The sequence below is a fragment of the Carettochelys insculpta genome, chromosome 18 (assembly GCF_033958435.1).
Source record: "Carettochelys insculpta isolate YL-2023 chromosome 18, ASM3395843v1, whole genome shotgun sequence".
Classification (NCBI taxonomy): Eukaryota; Metazoa; Chordata; order Testudines; family Carettochelyidae; genus Carettochelys; species Carettochelys insculpta.
The window spans coordinates 24,801,592-24,820,838 of NC_134154.1; the positions used below are offsets into that span (position 1 = coordinate 24,801,592).

General features: G+C 40.8%; 1 protein-coding gene across 3 annotated transcripts in view; it reads left to right on the forward strand.

The window, feature by feature from the left end:
- Positions 1-19,247, forward strand: part of MPHOSPH9 (M-phase phosphoprotein 9) — a 59,736-nt gene that overhangs the window by 15,319 nt on the left and 25,170 nt on the right. For all 3 annotated transcript variants that reach the window (XM_075012893.1, XM_075012894.1, XM_075012895.1), the window contains 7 exons: positions 108-628; positions 4,427-4,553; positions 9,281-9,371; positions 11,969-12,075; positions 14,359-14,481; positions 16,102-16,556; positions 17,545-17,703. In XM_075012893.1, the coding sequence (XP_074868994.1) occupies positions 108-628; positions 4,427-4,553; positions 9,281-9,371; positions 11,969-12,075; positions 14,359-14,481; positions 16,102-16,556; positions 17,545-17,703 (1,583 nt within the window). The remainder of the gene's footprint in view (positions 1-107; positions 629-4,426; positions 4,554-9,280; positions 9,372-11,968; positions 12,076-14,358; positions 14,482-16,101; positions 16,557-17,544; positions 17,704-19,247) is intronic.

The window sequence follows — 19,247 nt, forward strand, 5'->3', positions numbered from 1 at the left end:
ATAAGTTCACTAATTTGCGACAATTAAAATTAATGTAAGCTACATCAAAATACTAGTAGAATTTGTGGCACAATTGCATTTCATCTATCCATCTTTTGTTTTTTTAGTGTATACAGAATGAGATAAGACACCTAGTGAAGCTGCAGAACAGTAATGCTTCATGCGATTCCTTCAACAACAAAAGTTCTCCCGCCAAGCTTGCAAATGATTGCTCTTCATTAGGAGGTCAAATGGGGTTGTGTTCTGAAACTTTAGAAGAAACTGGGTGCATTATCAAGCAACTTAATTCTAATGAAGCTGAAAGTCAGGCAAAATCTTCTGCTGAGCATCAGGAGTGTTTAAATAGTATTTCACTGAGCAGTGAGTATGGTACTCTCTCTGCATCAGAACCAAATCCTAGGAAATCTAAAGACCTTAAGAAGTACATGGGCTATACAGAGAAGATTTCAAAAGGACAAGGTGATGCACCAGTGATGCAGAAGGATTCAGTTGCAGCTAATGTACAAACTCAAAAAGAATTTATGCAAAAAACTGAGAAGTATTGTCCATCATTAAAAGATGGTATTTTAGTTTTTCCTGCTGAATTTGAACACGAGGCTACTGAAGGTCAGTGTGGAAAACCAAACTGGTAAGTGACAAACTTTCTAAATAGTATATTTAGTACAGTGTGGCCCAGTCCTGCAAACACTTGATTGAATTTAATAAGACTAATAGCCTGCGTAAGTGCTGTGCTGCATGATATACGGTCAAGTTCAATTATCCAAGCTTTCTATGTATGATACATTTCTTGTTTTTTATGATATTTTATCAAGTCAGCATGGTTTCTGTAAAGGGAAATCATGCCTTACTAATCTACTAGAGTTCTTTAAGGGCATCAATAAGCATGTGGACAAGGGGGATCCAGTGGACAGAGTGTACTTAGGTTTCCAGAAAGCCTTTAACATTAGTCCCTCACCAAAGGCCCTTAAGTAAAGTAAGCTGTCATGGGATGAGAGGGAGGGCCTTCTCATGGGCTGGTAACTGATTAAAAGACAGGAAACACAGGGTAGGAATAAACACTAAGTTTTCAGAGTGGAGACTGGTAACTAATGGTGTCCCCCTAGGGTCCATACTGGGACCAATCCTTCTCAACCTATTTATAAATGATCTGGAGAAAGGGATGAATAGAGAGGTGGCAAAATTTGCAGATGGTACTAAACTGCTCAGGATGGTTAAGAACAAGGCAAACTGTGAAGAGCTTCAAGAAGATCTCACAAAACTAGGTGATTGGTCAACGAAATGGCAAATGAAATTTCATATTGATAAACGTAAAGTAATGCACATTGGAAAAAATAATCTCAGCTCTAGAGTACATACAAAATGATGAAGATTGATTTAGCTATAACTATTCAAGAGAGAGATCTTGGAGACCTTGTGGATAGTTCTCTGAAAACAACCGCTCAAGGGGCTTTTCTACACTACCACCTTCCTCCGAAGGAAGGATGGTAATTAGGGTGTTGGGAGTTTACTAATGAAGTGCTGCCATGCATAGGCAGCACTTCATTAAGCAAATTCCCCCCCACGGCAACTTCAAAGTTTTAAACTTCCAAGTACCAGCACCCGTCTAGCTGCGGCGCACCCGCCGGGACTTCGAAGTGCAAGGACAACTTCAAAGTCCCCTTACTCCAGTGAGACGGATAGACGGGTGCCGGTACTTCGAAGTTTTAAACTTCGAAGTTGCCATGGGGGGGAATTTGGTTAATGAAGTGCTGCCTATGTATGGCAGCACTTCATTAGTAAACTCCCAACACCCTAATTACCATCCTTCCTTCGAAGGAAGGTGGTAGTGTAGACAAGCCCAACGTGAAGCACAAATCAAAAGAGCAAACATTGTTAGGAGTCATTAAAGAGAGGGAGAGGGAGAAAATATCTTATTGCCTCTATATAAATCCATGGTATTCCCACATCTTGAATACTGAATGCAAATGTGGTCACCTCATCTCAAACCAGATATATTGGTATTGGAAAAGATTCAGAAAAGGGCAACAAAAATTATGATGGGTTTGGAATTGGTGTCATATGAAGAATGATTTAAAAGTCTGGGACTTTTCATCTTAGAAAAGAGGAGGCTAAGGGGGGATATGATAGAGGTCTATAAAATCATGGCTGGTATGCAAAAAGTGAGTAAGGAAAAGTTATTTTCTTGTTCCCCGTAACATAAAAACTAGGGGTCCCCAAATGAAATTAATGGGTAGCAGGTTTCAAATTAACAAAAGGAAGTTTTTCTTCACACGGCTCATGGCAGATCTGTGGAACTCCTTGTCGGAGGATGTTGTGCGGACCAGGACTTTATCAGGATACAAAAAAGAACTAGAAAAACTTAGGGAGGATAGGTTCATCAATTCCTATTATCCAGGATGGGTAGGAATGGTGTGCCTTGGCTCTGTTTGTCCAAAGCTAGAAATGGATGACAGAAGAGGGATCATTGATGATTATTACCTGTTCTGTTCACTCCCTCTGGGGCATTTGGCATTGGCCACTGTTGGAAGACAGGATACTAGGCTAGATGGACCTTTGGTCTGATCCAGTATGGCCATTCTTGTGTTTGAAATGCTTGTCTGTTTTTATATCGGGGGACAAATGCAGTGATGTATTTCTGATTACAAAAATGAGCTAAAGTACCTAGAAGTTATGTGGAGTTTTCATTTATAGATTCCAAATTTCATATATTTTATGAATGTTATAATGTTGCTATCTTGTATAATGGCAGCCTACTCATAATTCTCTGTGCATGCATTATAGCAGGGGTGGCCGATAAGCAACCCGTGGTCCACACGCGGTTCATCAGAGTTAGCTGTGGTGTGCTCCTAGACGCTTGTTTTTCCTGCATGTCCACAGGTATGGCCTCTTGCAGCTCTTGTTGGACATGATTTTTTGCCTAGAGAAGTGGTGGATACGCCATCCCTAGAGGTTTTTAAGTCCCGGCTTGACAAGGTCTTGGCTGGGATACTTAGATGGGGTGGATCCTGCTTGAAGCAGGGAGCTGGACTAGATGACTTCCTGAGGTCCCTTCCAGCCCTATGATTCTATGATTTGCTGTTCCTGGCCAATGGAAACTGTGGGAAGTGCCACAGGCTGGGGCATCGTTTCCTGCAGCTCTTGTTGGTTGGGAATGGTGAACCACAGCCAACAGGCCATATGTGTAGACATGCAAGTAAATAAAGCATCTGGTAATGTGCCAGGGGCTAGCCCTGGCGAAATGTGTCCAACCTGAGGTCTACCTATTGCCTGCCCCTGCATTATAATGTAAGTTGGACTCTCATGAACTGCAAAAAACAGAGTTTGTTCTTCTTTTGCTGTGCCCAGCAGAATGAAAGATCAAAGGGTAAGAAGAGCTTTTCATCATCAGTAAACTGAAATTAATGTGAAAATGTTTAAATTAACTTGCCTGGTTGACAGCTTATAATACCATATGAGGCTGACACTTCCATTTCAGAGGGGTGGAAGTGGGAATATGTGATATCTGCTCCCATGTTTATCTTCTCTGGCTGTTTGTCTCTGTCATCTTTCTTTCACTGTTAGATTTTGATAATCTTGTTCCTGATTAATCGTATCTTATCTCCATGAGTGGTCCCAGTGAAGTCAGTGTGACTCCCGTTGAGTGCTACTCATGATGAGTAAAGGTGTCAGGGTCTGTCCATCAGTCTGTTTGTTTCTCTCTGACTTTTCTTTGTGTATCTCTGTTTGTATATCTCCTACTGTTACAGAATCACTTGGATTGAAAGGGACCCCTGAGAGCAGGCTATGTGGTTATGCCCTTGCTAAATGTTGTGAGTGGGTCTTCTCCCTAAACTAACATTGATTGATTGCTCTTCAGTCAATCAAATGTCTGCTTTTCATTTGGCTGTCCTTTGTTTTTTTCTTCTCGCCATAATCAGGTTTGTAATGCGCACGCTGCACTGAAACACGTCTATTATTGGAACTAGTTAGGTTCCCTGGTTCTGCTCAATTTCAGCCTGTAGCCTGTACATTGTTAAAAGTAATCCTGTGAATTAACATAGGATTAAGTTGGTTTATTGTAATGCACTATGTGGTTACTTGAACTGATCAGGAAACATGGTGGTAGTCTTAAGTATATGTAGTGCCTCTGTTATGTGTAAAGTGTTTTGTTGTGATTTGTTAAAATATTATATGTTTTGATTCTCGACTCATGGGCCAATAACTTTCCTTACCAGTGCTTTTGCTGGAAGTCAAAACACAGAAAATCAATTTGGTATCAGATATTTCTCACTCTCTCAAGAATGTATATGGATAATGAAACTTTGATATTTGTGTTTTCACATTGAAGGGTTTATCAAGTATGGCATCTCAATAGAAATTATTTTTGCATTGCTATAAAGGGAATAGCTGTTTGTGTTTTTTTTCCCCCTCTTTCGTTTCCATGCAGTAAATATCTAACTTCATGGGCACAAAAGCTGAAACAAAACCATCCAAAAAGAACAAATATGGAAGAATTAGGGTACATGAATTCTGTGCAAGGAAGTGAACAAGCAAAGAAATCAACATTTGAGAATGTAAGGTGATATTCTACTTTTCCCTAGAATGTTTCGACATGGATGCTCAATTAAAGATTTAACTAGGAGTTACTTTATGCAATGTGTACTTTTGTAAATGATCTTGTAATTGGCAAATGTTTGTGTTCGTATTACATCAAAAAGCTCTCTCTAAAAACTTAGGGCCTAATGTGGGGTGAAGTCCTAGGAGACCCTGCATATCCTTCTAGATCTAGTCCCTGGGAACCACTGAACAATTTCAATGTGTTTTTTTTTAAATAATAAAACTCACAGCAGTTTTTCTTTTTTCAAACATTCTTAGATGCAAGCACTTGGAAACTTTGCCTAACCTCATATATGGCATCACTAAAATAAATTGCCCTATTAATCCAATTAGAGCATAGGATGCTAAAACATAATCAACCTTACCTGTGAGGGAAGTTAGATGTTCCACACTCCTTGAGATACTATACATAGTTGTTTTGTTCTAGATAGTTGTTTTTTTGTGCTGTAGCTCAAAAGTTAAAATGTTGCCTTTTCTTTTAATGCTCTGTATAGTGTCTGTCCAAAATACATTCGCTCTTGTATTGCCTTCCATATGTCTTTGAATAAAAGTTTCAGCTGGTACGACATTTTCAATCTGAAGAGAGCAAAATGAAGTATGATAAGTAATTTACATCTAATTTCAGAATCTAGTCAGACATCTAACTATGAAGCTTTAGAAGGATGGTACTTGTACTAATAATCGTCATATATCTCTGTATACCACCTTAAGGAAGAAATTCCTACACAGCTGTTTAATGACTCCACCTGCTAGCAAGTAACAGCCTTGAGGATTACTAATCACCTGGCTTTATAAGATGCTGTCTTTTCTCTAGTCTTTTAGTTTCTTTGCTGCTCTGGAAGAACTCAGTTGAGACCTCTTCATTTTTCGTTGTCCTGTCGCTGCAGAGCAGAAGAACGAAATTTAAAAAGAGAAGTTAAAAAAGTAGAATAAAAATGTTCTGAGTCAAAAGAGAACATGTGATGTAATGATTTTGAAAGGCTTTTCTCCTATGTTTTGGTTTTTCTTTTTATTTTCCCATTTAGCAAATCCTCCCATTGTTGATTCCTGAGCTATACTGAGCTTTTCAGTTCTGCTAAGCAGCCTAATCATGGAATACCAAGACTTCTTGCATTTGGGGCTGAGCACCATCAATATGTCAAAAGGGAGGGGCTATCCTAGTTGATTGGAAAATCTTTGTGCCCTAGTATGGTTTTGAGTAAACTTGAATATTCTGTAGATGTTACCGATTTTTTTTTTCTTGATCATGTTTTATCACTCTTTTCCCCAGCTCTGCTTAGCAGCCTTTCTTGAGGAGTACTTTCCTCTCGCTACTCCTTTGTGATTTGGCGGTTTTTCCAGAAGGCTCCAGCCCCGTAAATATATGGCAAGAATCAGAAGCTATACTTTTCAGGTGGTATTGGAGAGAGTTTAGCTAATCTTTCTCTCAGAGACCCTGAACGTAAAATCCAGCTTTCTGTGTTTTAAAGGGAGGGGAGCGGGCTAATAGATTGTGTACTGTAATTCTTAGAAAGTACAAAACTTGATATTGCAGTCACTATGGGCTTTCTCTTGGAATCGCTTGCAAATGATTGCAGTTATCCAATGTAAAACCTTGGCTTCATGCCAATATGTATTCAGATTATTAAGGAAAGTAATGTGTTGCACAAATACAGGAGCTACTTTTCAGAAAACAACCTTACATCAATATTAAATATATTAGAATTTAGAAAAGATTGTATTTTTCATTGAGGAGTGGAGATGTGCTAAGTTTGAGTCCTTTACAAGAAAATATCTTTGTGTTTAATAAAGTGCAAGTTCAGCATTTCCAACGCAGCACACAGGAAATGCCAATCTACTCAAGTATCCTGTCTCTGACAGTGGCCAGTATTGGTTGTTTCAGCAGAAAATTCAAGAAGACCTTGTAGATGGGATGGAGCTCTCAAGAATGATGCTTAATATCCCTTCCAAGACTCTTTTTTAATATTAGAAGGGAGGTTGTAAATTAGGGATATTGTCTGTTTTCTGACTCCCATCTTGAATTTTGCCCTCTGAATGTTTTAGTGCATCAATGAATATCATCAAATGTCTTGGAGGGATGGTCTTCCATGGGAGTTGCAGTACTTGGCATCTCTTCAGATGAAGTCTGTAGTCTTTTTTAGCAGTGTTTTTCATTTCAAAAGCTGTTTTCATTCACTGAATGTAAAACAATTTTTGCTGTTCCCTCTAGGTTGAACTACGGAGTTTTGAGATTCCCATGGCTTACTCTGTTTGATTCCAGGCTCTTAAATAGGATCAGAAAGCTTCAAGCATTCTGCTGTTGTGTTGGCTTTAAACATGACACATTTAAATTTGAAATATTCTAGACTACATTACCACACACACACAAGGTCGTTTTACTTGAGTTTTGACAACTTAATGGGTTGAGATGATGAAAGCATCAATAAAACACCTTATATAGAGCCATACTTGTTCATGGGACTACTTTTTTTCTATAGATGCTTCATTTTTTTGGTCAGAAGAGTGCTTCAGGTAGTTGTTTTGAGGAAAGCTCTCAACCTAGTTTGACTGCCCTATACTTCTTCTTAGTGAAAGACATTTCTTCCTTTGATTAGGGAAGAGGAGAAAGTTATGACAAAACGAAACTTGAAATTATATCTTGTAGTCATCTCCGTACTTCTTCCCACCTCTTCTGCGGTTTTGTGTCACTATAGCCGCGTCTACACGTGCCAGCTACTTCGAAGTAGCTGCGCCAACTTCGACATAAGGCAGCGAGACGTCGAAGTCGCTATCCTCATGAGGAGATGGGAATAGCGCCCTACTTCAACGCTGAACGTCGAAGTAGGGCACGTGTAGCTGATCCGCGTCCCGCAACATTGAAATAGCGGGGTCTGCCATGGCGGCCATCAGCTGAGGGGTTGAGAGACGCTCTCTCCAGCCCCTGCGGGGCTCTATGGTCACTGTGTGCAGCAGCCCTTAGCCCAGGGCTTCTGGCTGCTGCTGCTGCAGCTGGGGATCCATGCTGCATGCACAGGGTCTGCAACCAGTTGTCGGCTCTGTGGATCTTGTGCTGTTTAGTGCAAGTGTGTCTGGGAGGGGCCCTTTAAGGGAGTGGCTTGCTGTTGAGTCCGCCCTGTGACCCTGTCTGCAGCTGTTCCTGGCACCTTTATTTCGATGTGGGCCACTTTGGTGTGGAGACGTTCCCCTGCAGCACCTACTTCGATGTGATGCTGCCCAACGTCGACGTTGAACATCGACGGCACCAGCCCTGGAGGACGTGTAGATGTTGTTCATCGAAATAGCTTATTTCGATGTCGCTACATCGAAATAAGCTATTTCGATGTAGCATTCACGTGTAGACGTAGCTTATGTATTTCATTGGGATGATTGAGTAGATAGTTTTGAGTGATGACAAAGGGTGGTGCATTATAAAGTTAGAATGATAGACAGTATTTGCTCCCTGATTCCTGGTAGGTGGAGTCATAACAGCTGAATGTAAGAAATTCCAATCTTAGGCTGGGAAGAGAGAGTAACACATTTATTGTTAAGTCAGGGTGACCATATCTCCCCCAGCCAAATATGGGGCATGGAGGAATGATGTCATCCCAGTCAAAACAGGACAGATGGTCACCTTACATCTGAGTCAGGCAGTGGCCGCCCTGTGGGGGCTGCTGCCCTGTTGGGGGGCTGTGGGGGACAGCTGTGGCTCTCAGCCGCCCCATGACTTGGAGCGGCAGGAACGGGGTTGCTGCCCCACCGGCAAAGCTCCTGGCTTCCCCCAGCTGTGGGAAGTCAGGTGGCAGCTGCGCCAGTCTGGTTCCCCAAGCCGGGAGGCCGCCAGGGGATTCCGGGCAGCAGCTGTGTTGCACCTCTGGTTCAGCTCCCTTCTCCCCACAGGCAGGGTAACCTAGGCGGGAGCAGCACCAGTCTGGTTCCTCCAGCTGGGGGAAGCCAGGCAGCTGCTGAGCCACTGCATCGATCAGGCTCCCCGCTCCCGACAGCCAGGGGATTCTGGGTGGCAGCCCTGCTAGTCTGGCTCCCTGTTCCCCCCAGCCAGGGGAAACCAGATGGCAGAGGTGCCTGTCTGGTTCCTTCAGCCAGGGGAAGCTGGATATGAGCCACAGTGCTGCACCAGTCCAGCTCCCAGATCCCCCCAGCCAGGGGAAGCTGGGCAGCTGAAGTGTCGGTCCAGCTCCCCCAGCTGTGGGGAGCCAGAACCAGGCAGCAGCAACCTGTGCTTGGGAAAAAAGTGCAATACGGGCGATTAGCCGCTTTGGCAAAATAAATATGGGGCTGTCCTGCCCAAAGCAGGGCGGATGGTCACCCGACTTAATAAATCATTTCTCTAATTGCACCTTTTATGGAGCAAAAGTTCTTAGTTTTATGAAGTTTCACAAAACCACATTCAACTAAGTATATCACACTTGAACTAAATAAAACAGTGGGTTCCAGAATGTGTGTGTGGAAGGTCTGGGTCTTTTTTTTTTTTTTAACAGATCTAGTCTGCTATTTTTGTTGCCTGAAGCATATGGGTCTCAATGTCCATTCAGGTGAATGGATATCAATTTTGTTAGACTAAATTTTCAATTAAATGTTTAGCAAAAAATTGTTTACATGAAATTGTTGAACTAGTGCACCTTCATTCCTTCTTTTCTGCCTTTTATAGTCCATAAACCATGTTCTTCTTTTCCTTTTGAAATTTTAGGCTAGTGTTATTGCTGCTGCTTCACCATCTTATACTTTTTACCTCAGGCAACCAAATGAAAGTCCAAATTCCTTAGCATCAGAAGCTTCAGGTATAGTTAATTACTAGTAAAGCATGACATTCCATTCCTTTTTCTTTTGGATTCTCAATATGTATTATTCCGTGCTTTAACAGTTTCCTTTTCTGTTTTTTATTTGGTCTAGGAAATTTGATTCTAATATTGGTAGACTCTTGAACCTTTTAAAAATCACATAATCCTGATAATCTTCTTGTTAGTCTCCCACTTCAAACTTGTCATGACTTTGGCAGTCAATATCTTACTGCAGCTGGAGCTAGGCTGTAAATTGAAGGATCTAAGGCAGTGATTCTCAAAATGGGTTGTGGGGCCACTTTGGGAGAACCACTAGTGGGCTTGCACCACTTTGCTTGCCATTAATATTGTATCTTCAGGAGGACTAGCCAGATTCCTGCAGTGTTGATCTAAACCAAGGAGTAACAGAGTGTATTGCTTTAAATCACCAGAAACCCCCCACAGTGATTTAAATCATAACCAAAGCAATCTAGGACTGATTGTGCTTAGAGTGCACTTAATTTTGTAGTAATTCCACTGAACTCAGTGACACATCTGTTTTTTGAGAAAACAAGTATAGAACAGGAGAAAGAAAGTTGGAAAAGGCTGAAGTAAAACGAGGAATAGACTTACATCATCACCATTAAGGTCTGCGGCCATGATGTTCCAAAATAAAGTGGAATGTATTATGTAATATAAATGAGAAAATGATATGAAGTGACATCTGGCAATGCTAGATTTCCCTTACTGTAGCTTTCTGTATTGTATACTTCAGTGATAGATGCTAAACCTAGTTAACTAATTAAAAAAGTCACAAGAATTAGCTAAGCTAAACTTTTTTTTTTTTCAAGCAACATCCAACACAGCAAACGGCTTGGGAATTTGCTTGTCCATTCACACTTTCTCTAAAAGGCATAGAGAGAGTCTTAAAGAATGATGCATAGCAAAGTGAATTATTTAAGTAACTAACTAGTTGATGTACTCAGCCATAGCCACGTCTTCATCCACATAATTTTCTCTCAATAAGTAGTTTTCCTTATGGGCCATGTCTACACTACAAAAATAACTTCACAGTTGCTTACTTTGAAGTACAACTTCTAATGAACAGACTTCAGAGTTGACCATCTACATACACTCTGCTTCGAAGTCGGGCACTACTCCATTCCCGGGAATGGAGTAAGGGCTTTGAAGTTGGGCTCCCTTGCTTTACTTCAAAGTAAGGACAAATGCGTAGATTCTCTACAGGCTACTTTGAAGTAGCTTGCAAACTTCAAAGTTAATTTTGAAGGTATTTCCTAGCGTAGATGCACCCATGATGTTCCATTCTTGCAGTTAAGCCCTGCATCATCTTCTAGCAATGCTTACACTTAACATGCTTTCATTTTTTTACCCAGAAAACTAATTTCTTCAAAATATTCCCTGATAGAGTCTCTCTTATGCCCAGGAGCCATGATGGTGTCTCTGTGGCAGAAGTGTGGAAGAATATAGGAAGCTGTGTGTGTGCTGAATAATGTCTTCCTTTTTTCTTTCTTGTTCACTCCACTGGTTTTTTCCATGCCTGCCTCTGTTCTTTCCTGTATATTGTCTCTGTCTTAAGGCCAGTGCTTTTTGGTTTAAAAAAAAAAAAAAGAGGAGCACCTGGGTTCCCAGGGTTGGGACTGCCTTCAGGGCTTTGCACCCCGGCTGGCTCCCCACCCTGGGGCTGCTGGTGACCCCCACCCTCAGGCCAGGGTTTGCATGGCTGGCGCTGCAGGCAGGGCTCCATGCCCCAGCTGGCTCCCAGCTGCAGGGCTGGCGAGGTTCCCCCCTCCACCTGGCTGGGTATGCTGTGGCTGGGGCTGCCAAAAATTACTGCTTAAGAAGGTGTCTTCACTGATTCCTCTGCTATGCTTGGCCAAGGTCCACCAGCACATAAGCACAGAACAAACACAATCCTATCCAGTTTGTGTTTTTCTTTCAAAATGTTATTTAATCTGCTGAGAAACAGAAATTGAAAGTCCAGAACTTTCAAGAAGCAAGAGCTAATAGGCTGGACAGACGAAAGCCATTATTTCAGTTTTATGTGACTGTCAGTGTATGTGTAGCATTATTATGATGAGATTTAATTCTGTTATTTTTAAGTGAAAAATTTACTATTTTATTGATTTTAAAAAATACCTGCTTTAAATAAAAAAGTCAGTTTTTTTATTAATTTTTTATTTTTATCCACCCTGATGAGTAGGCAATTCAGCTTATGTTGAGGGCTAGATTCTCAGTTTTAGTATACATTCTGATAGCTCCATTGACTTCAAGCAATCTGTGAAAATATACACTAGCGGACGATCCTTTTTCTAGAGTTCAGGGAGTAAGCCCAAATATTTTCACAAATTTATTGGCACTGTGTTTCTGGAGTGGTATAGTGTAATATGAATGTACTTCTGTTAAAATCTCTTGATGCAAAACACCAGTTGCTGTTGCCAAAGATTTGAAGTAAGATGCTTAAATAGACACTATGATATAATACAGTGTCTGTGTTGGCTATGAAAATAACAGCTGCATAACAGACTTCACCTTTTTTTTTTATTTATAAATGAACTTAAAATTGTGATTTATTTTTTATTTTTATTTTTGCTTCTTAGGACTTACATACTGGAAACTAGATGAAAGGGAAATGTATCACTCTTTGCCTGAAAATTTCCAAAATGAATTTTCTAATATTTTTGCCCCAAAAGTGTCATCAGATCAGGTATTTTTTTGTACTTGCTTTGAAAATCCTGTAGTTGTTGTGGTTTTGTGTTTTGCTCTTTACAGCCGGCAAAAATGTCAGTCTCTACAGGGGTTATCTAGTTTCTTTTTGTGATCCTGTGGCTGTTGAATTTATAGAGGTGCCCAAGTTGTCAATAGCAGCCCCCTACTTAAAGAGAAAAGGCTAGAACAGGGGTCAGCAACCCCTTGTACGGGCTCCAAGAATTCAGGTGAGCTGATTTTTCATCGGCAGACAAGGTGGGAGCTTGTGCAAAGCCACGCCGCTTGTGGATTAATAAAAGACGCAGCTAATGCCACCAACTACCACCTAAATGATAAAGTTCTGCATCTTAATGTATTTGTTATTGAAGTGAGGTAAGTGACTTTAAAAAGTAACACCAGCACTCGGCCTGTACGTAAAGGTGAAGAAGTCAAATTTCGGCACTCCACTTTGGAAAGGTTGCTAAATCTTGGGATAACATATTCAATGAAGGAGCCTGACATCTGGAATGCCTTCGTTCTTATTCTTAGCCTACAGCTACACTACTGTGGAAGGTCGACCCACTCAGGGTTGATCTCCCAGGGTTTTGTTTTGTGCATGCACAAAATGGTGATTTCAGGGATCATAGATGACCCCGGAACTCCTCACGAGCCGCAAGGAATGAGGAAGGTCAACGGGAGAAATGCTCCTATTGAACTTCCTCTGTGTAGACAGACACTAAAGTTGACCACTGAAAAGTTGGTTTTAGCTGTGCAATTGGCATAGCTAATATTGCATATTGGTGGTGCACTTAAAATAAAAAATGGAGATACGCATCTCAGAACTGTAAGGGACCTGTGAAGGTCATTGAGTCCAGTCCCCTGCTCTCTTGGTAAGACCAAAAACCATCCCTCACACCCCGCAAAAAACCATCCCTGACTATGCTATATATATATATATTTGAGTGTGTGTGTGTATTTTTGCCCCAGACTCCTAAATGGCCTCCTCAAGGATTGAGCTCACACCTCTGGGTTTAGCAGCTAATGCTTAAACCACTGAGCTCTGTCTCCCCCCAGTGCTAGTGTAAACATAGCCTTAATGAGACAGGATCTGAATCCATTGATCTTTTAGGTCATTTCTACACTGTAGGTGGGTGCATGCCTGCCAACATGGGCCACCCTCTGCTTGAGCTAGAAGTAGAAACCCATCCAACCCTCTGAATCTGTATTTGGGTGGCTCATGCATGCCACTTCCTGTGTTGCTACATCCACGCTTCTCTCTCTCGCTCAGTGCATTAGCTCAAGCAGAGCTTGGATATGTCTATTTACCCAGACTGAGAAGCAGCTCTGAGCCTGTTCCCCACACTAAAGCTGCTGCACTGGTCAGTTTCCTGGCTCCCCTGAGATATCTGAAATTTGACTTATGCAGGGTTGCTCAAGAATGCAACCTCTGTGTAAGTCTGGGGTCTAATGTATTTCATATTTGCCCACAGCTTAAAAAAATAAGTAATTGAAAGATGCCTCTCAAATAGTTGCATATGATTAAATTAAAATATCTTTAAATGTTGGGGGCCTGAGTGTTTTGTTTCTCCGATGATTTACAATATTCAATTTACTTGGTCTTCTGTACGCTTTTGTGCCTAAAGGGAAGATGAATTTACCATAGAAGTCCTTCAGATTTTCCATTTTCATTTGGATTGAACGGTGGGCTTATGTTGTTTAACCCACTCAGTTACATAAAGAAGAAAACTGCGCCATGTAAATGTCTTTTTTTGCTATGAACTCCCCCTCCAAAATTTTGTTTCTTCATTATTCACGTCCATCCAATGAACTGCTATGCTGGACTCCTGTCAGGTGGAGAAACTGTAGTAAAACTGAGGAAAAAAGCAGAAGTGCTGGTCTTCAGCCATTCACTATGGGACAGCCTCTTCTAAATGAATAGCCATTATTGTTTTGAAAAAGGAGCAACCAGAATAATTGTTTTATTGAGCTCCTTTTTATCTTCAGTCTTGTGGTGTGTACTGGAAACTAATCTGCTTTTAACGTGGGTGTAGGTGGGAATAGTACAATAAAGTTACCACCTGGTTTTTATCTTGTTTGAAATACTTCAGATATTGAAAGAGATGGAGGCTTATTGTTTACTAAGGATTTATATACATTTATTGGAAGTTCAATGGTTTTACTTGGGAGCATTGAACAAGCCCTTCCTAACTTCTCCATTTTAAATTAAATTTATTATGTGAATATTGCTTAAATATCATGGATGTTTTAATCAGGGAAACAATTAGCAATTTTGTTTTTTAAGTCATCTTCTGGTGATGAGATGAAGCCATCATTGAAGGATATTTATCATAAAAAACAAAGGGAAAGCAAGCAGCTACCTGAATGGAATCTCATTTCTCCATCCCACCCAACTCACCCACCAGAGGTAACATTTATTTACATATAAGGACCTAATGTTTGAACAGAAACATTTGGCATGTTATGAGGCTTCAGATTAGTGGCTCGCTCTCACTTTTCCCTCACAAATGGTTTTCCCACTCTTGAAACAAAGACCAGATGTAGGCTGTACACATCTTCATGACATTAGCTCATTATATCAAGCTTCACAATATCTTTTTCCTCTTCTCCCTGAACTGATCAAGGAAATAGTTAATGAGTATTTAAGAGTTAACCTTGTTAAGTTTCAGAACCAAAATCCCTTGAGATGATTAGGGGTCTGTCTTCCACTTATTGTCTCTAGTTCTCTGCAGTCTTGGGCAGATATCACTGTATAGCATTCAGCCGCATCTATACTGTGAGATAAAATCGAATTTCAGGAGTTAGCTCAATATTAAAACATCACCGTCTTCACTATAAATACCATTAGTTTGATTTATTGAGCCTTAATACCGATAACAAAATGTTGACATTATGGGATGGGTATAGTGTCAATTTTGAATAAAGGCTAGTGTGGAAGCGCAATGTCTTTGATTTGAATTTATTAGCTTGCAGAAGTGTCCTGTATGTATCCCACAAAGCTTACGCGGTAACCTTTCATGTATGGCCACTTCCTTCTCTGCTGCTCTCCATCCAGGTGTGCAGGGAGGTGGTCACAGGGAGCCTGCAAATTTTTGATTGAATTAGAATTTAAATTTGAATTCTGCAGCGCTCAGGCCTGCAAATTTTAAGGTCCAAACATGTGGCTGACGGAGTGGGGTGGGGGTGGACAGGGCCAATAGCACAGCTGTCCGCCGCTATACCAATGCCCGCAGAGTATGCGTGGCACGGGGAACCTGGGCAAGTTTGGGGGAGGGCTGAAGGTACAGCTGCCTGCCTCTGTGACAATGTCTGCAGTGGACACGCCGCTGACAGAACCGGGTGGTGGTTGACAGGGCTGATGGCATAGCAGTGGGCAGCTGTGCTAACATCCACAGAGGATCTGCAGCACAAGGAACCTAGCTGGGTTTTGGGGAGGTCTGAATTCTGTTAATGGGTGCTCTGAATTCTGGGACAGTGCTTTGCATTCCGGGATTCTAACATGAAACACCCGCAAGTACCCAGGGATAAGGCACAGTGGGTAAGTACCCAGAGTGCACTGCTCACACTGTCAAACTTGCATAGAGTAATGGGGATGCAGAAACTCTGCATGGAAAAATGATGGGTTGATTTCAAGAAGGTTTGTAGACACTTATATTCAAATTCATAAGAATGAGGTTAAAAATCAAATTTATTAAAAATCAAATTTCTCTCACAGTGTAGATGTAGCATCATTCAGTTACATTTGGCTCGCAATCTAAAAGTTTTCTTCACAACTACAAATTCTAGAAATCACTCCTTTTTTAAAAATGAAAATCAGGAACCCAAGTAGCAACCACTAGAAAAGATGTCAGCTTACTAAACTGGTGCAAATCCACCCAGCTCTACTTTTGTTTATTGCTGCCAAAGAACTGCTGTAATGCTCTTTATGATAGTTTTTACAGTAATTATATCTGCTTGCAATGGATTTAATGCTGCTTCATTCGAAAAATACAGTCACAATTTACTAGTATTGTTATTTATTTCGTAGGTCTTAACTCTAGATCCGACACTGCACATGAAACCTGGTGAGCAAAATCCAGGACATTGTTTTGTCAGTACTCTTGATGAGAAGACTCCTTTTTCTCCAGACTCTATGGCAGATCCCACTTTTTCAAGTCATTCTGACACTGATTCATTTTCACATACAAGCAATATTACTTCATCTCAACGAGGTGGTTCTCCCAGATATACTTCCAGCACTAAAGCTTTACATTTGGATGCCTGGGCAAATAATTCATTCCAAAATGAAACCAGAATTGGCTGTTCTTTTCCCATGGCGCATGCTGATATTAGTAATGATCTATTAATGAAGACTGAAGATGAAGAAAGTTTAACTTTAACTCCATCTTCAATCATGCAGTCCCAGCATCCATGTGCTGACAACAGCTCCCCAGAATATAGTATTTCAGTGACATCCTTTGAAGATCCAATGACCTTGTCAAAGTAAGCATTTTTGGTGTTTGTCTTATGTAAATTTGTCCTCTAATTTTTTTTTCAAATCTACATAAAAAAGCCAGATTGGAGAGAGAAGTTGGAGTAGCTCAAAAACACTGATAGAATGTTACTTAATGATCTTTTTTTGAGGCGGTGGCAGGGGATATAGATCTTTGTATACCCTCTATAAGGTAAGTATTATCCTCATTTTACAGATGAGGAAAAACTGTTCAGCAAAGTGAAATGACCATCCAATATCACACTGTTGGATGTGAGAGGTATTGGAATCTTGTCCGTAGCCCAAGCACAATATTAAACAGCTTGCACAGGAGGTAATGTGATTGTTAACTTCTTTTTGCCTCTGTCACCATTTATCAAATGGAGACGACAATACCTGTTTCACAGATTGAATGTAAGAATTGATACGTATAAAAATTTAAAGGGATAAAATGTGCATGTATTGTTATTTGTTACCTTGCTAAGAGGCGCAAAGAGCCACGCTATCTAATGGGAAGCAAATATCTATTAGCTCCCTCTGTTTTAAGCTGTTTTACTTTCGTTGGAGATCAGCACACTCAGCCTATATAAGGGGTATTTGTGTGTGGGAGGAGGGAATGGGGGAGGGGCGGTTTTAAGGAGTCCTGGCTTGAGGTAGTTTGAAATTTTCTTCTGGTTTTTATTTTCCTCCCTATTTTAATTCAACATGCATATCTTCCGCTTGTCTGTGCAGGTAGACAGGAGAAAAGCCTTGAATTTGTTAATATAAATTTCTATATACAAGCCCTGACAGCTGGAAAAGCCTGCACCATTAAAACCATCTTTTTCCAATGACCTCAATAGGAACACTAGCTAGTCCTTTGTGAGAGAAGACCATGTAGTAATAAATATGGCAGTGTTTTTAATGTTAGGTTTCCCGTAGATGGTAGTTTGAATTAGAGTAAGATTTCCATTCAATAATGTGGAAAAAATTAATTTTTGTTCTTGCTTTTAAAATCAGGATTAGACAGAACTTGAGGAAAAAACATGCTCGACACATAGCTGATCTGCGAGCTTATTATGACTCAGAGATCCACAGCTTAAAACAACAGCTTCAGGCAAGCCATAAATCTGCTTCCTCTGAAGAGCTAAAGAAAATCAATCAAAATCTTGTTGATAGGTAATATTTGTTTTTGTGACTCTCTGTGTGCGTGTGTGCGCATTGTATGTGATTTTTCTACTTTAAAATAAGTAGTGATTTAAAACAGAGTTATTAGTTTTTCTTTATAATTCTGAAGATTTTATGCTGGGATAATCATAGAACAATAGAGCTGGAAGAGACCTAAAAAACCATCAAGTCTATCCCCCTGCCTAAGGCAGCACCAAACCCATCAGATCAGCCCAGCCAGGGCTTTGTCGAGCTGAGACTTAAACACCTCCAAGGATGGAGACTCCACTACTTCCCTAGGTAGACCATTCCAGTGCTTCACCACCCTCCTAGTGAAAAAGTTTTTCCTAATGTTCAACCTGGACCTTCCCAACTGCAACTTGAGACCATTGCTCCATGTTCTGCCATCCGTGACTACTGTGAACAGCCTCTCTCCAGCCTCTGCAACCTCCCTTCAGTAAGTTGAAGGCTGTTATCAAGTCTCCCCTCAGTCTTCTCTTCTGCAGACTAAACAGACCCAATTCCCTCAGCCTTTCTTCATAGGTCATATGCTCCAGCCCCCTAATTATTTTGGTCACCTTCCACTGGTGCCTCTCCAGCGTGTCCACATCCTTCCTATAACTGGGGGCCCGGAACTGGACACAGCACTCCAGATGCGGCTTCACCAAAGCCGAATAAAGAGGAAAAATCACTTCTCTGGATCTTCTGGCAACGCTCCTCTTCATGCAACCTAATATGCCATTAGCCATTATAAGACCCTATTTTCTATTGCTTATAAAGTTGCCAAACTTCAAGTGTTTGGACTTAAATTCTACATGTCTGGTGTCTGCCTAAGGCTGAATTTTTATTTTGAAAGTTTCAGACAAAACAGTTCAGCCACATCCAAAACAAGGCTAAGGATAAATATGTTGTTTTATCCATGTTAAAAAATGTCAGCAATCTTTGAACAACTCTACCATCACTTTGTTTTAGAGGAGGGGTTTGGTAGGAGTGTGGTTGTAGTCAGGAATGTTCCTTTTGTTGTCCCTGTGAAAATCTGCTCACATATGGCCAACTTGTAAACCTCTAAAAATACATATAATCTGCACATGATTGATAGAGACTTCCTCAGTTTTAGCAGGTAAAATCTCCAAAGGTTCTGTGCCCACTGGATGTACTCAAATTTTTCCTATCTCTTGTGCTGACCTGACTGAGCATAAGCCGTCTCTGCAGAGCAAATGAGCAAACTTCATCCTCCTCAAAGCTCAAATGTATGACTGTATCATGCGTGCACCATCTCTTCAGAGCTCCTACATGTGATACATTATGATTGTTATTGTAAAATCCCATGAAAAAATGGATGTCTTTTGTCAGAGTGGGTTTTGAATTGCATGCAAATAGATATGGTCTTAAATATTGGTAAATTAGCATCATCCATTATGTTCACAGAATGAGGCAAAAGAGTATATGTTCATGTAATTAAAGACTGTATCAATGCATATGCAGAAGGGGCCTGAATTAAGGTTACACACAAAATGGTGGTATTTCCTAACTTCTGTGTGCTTGACTATAGACCT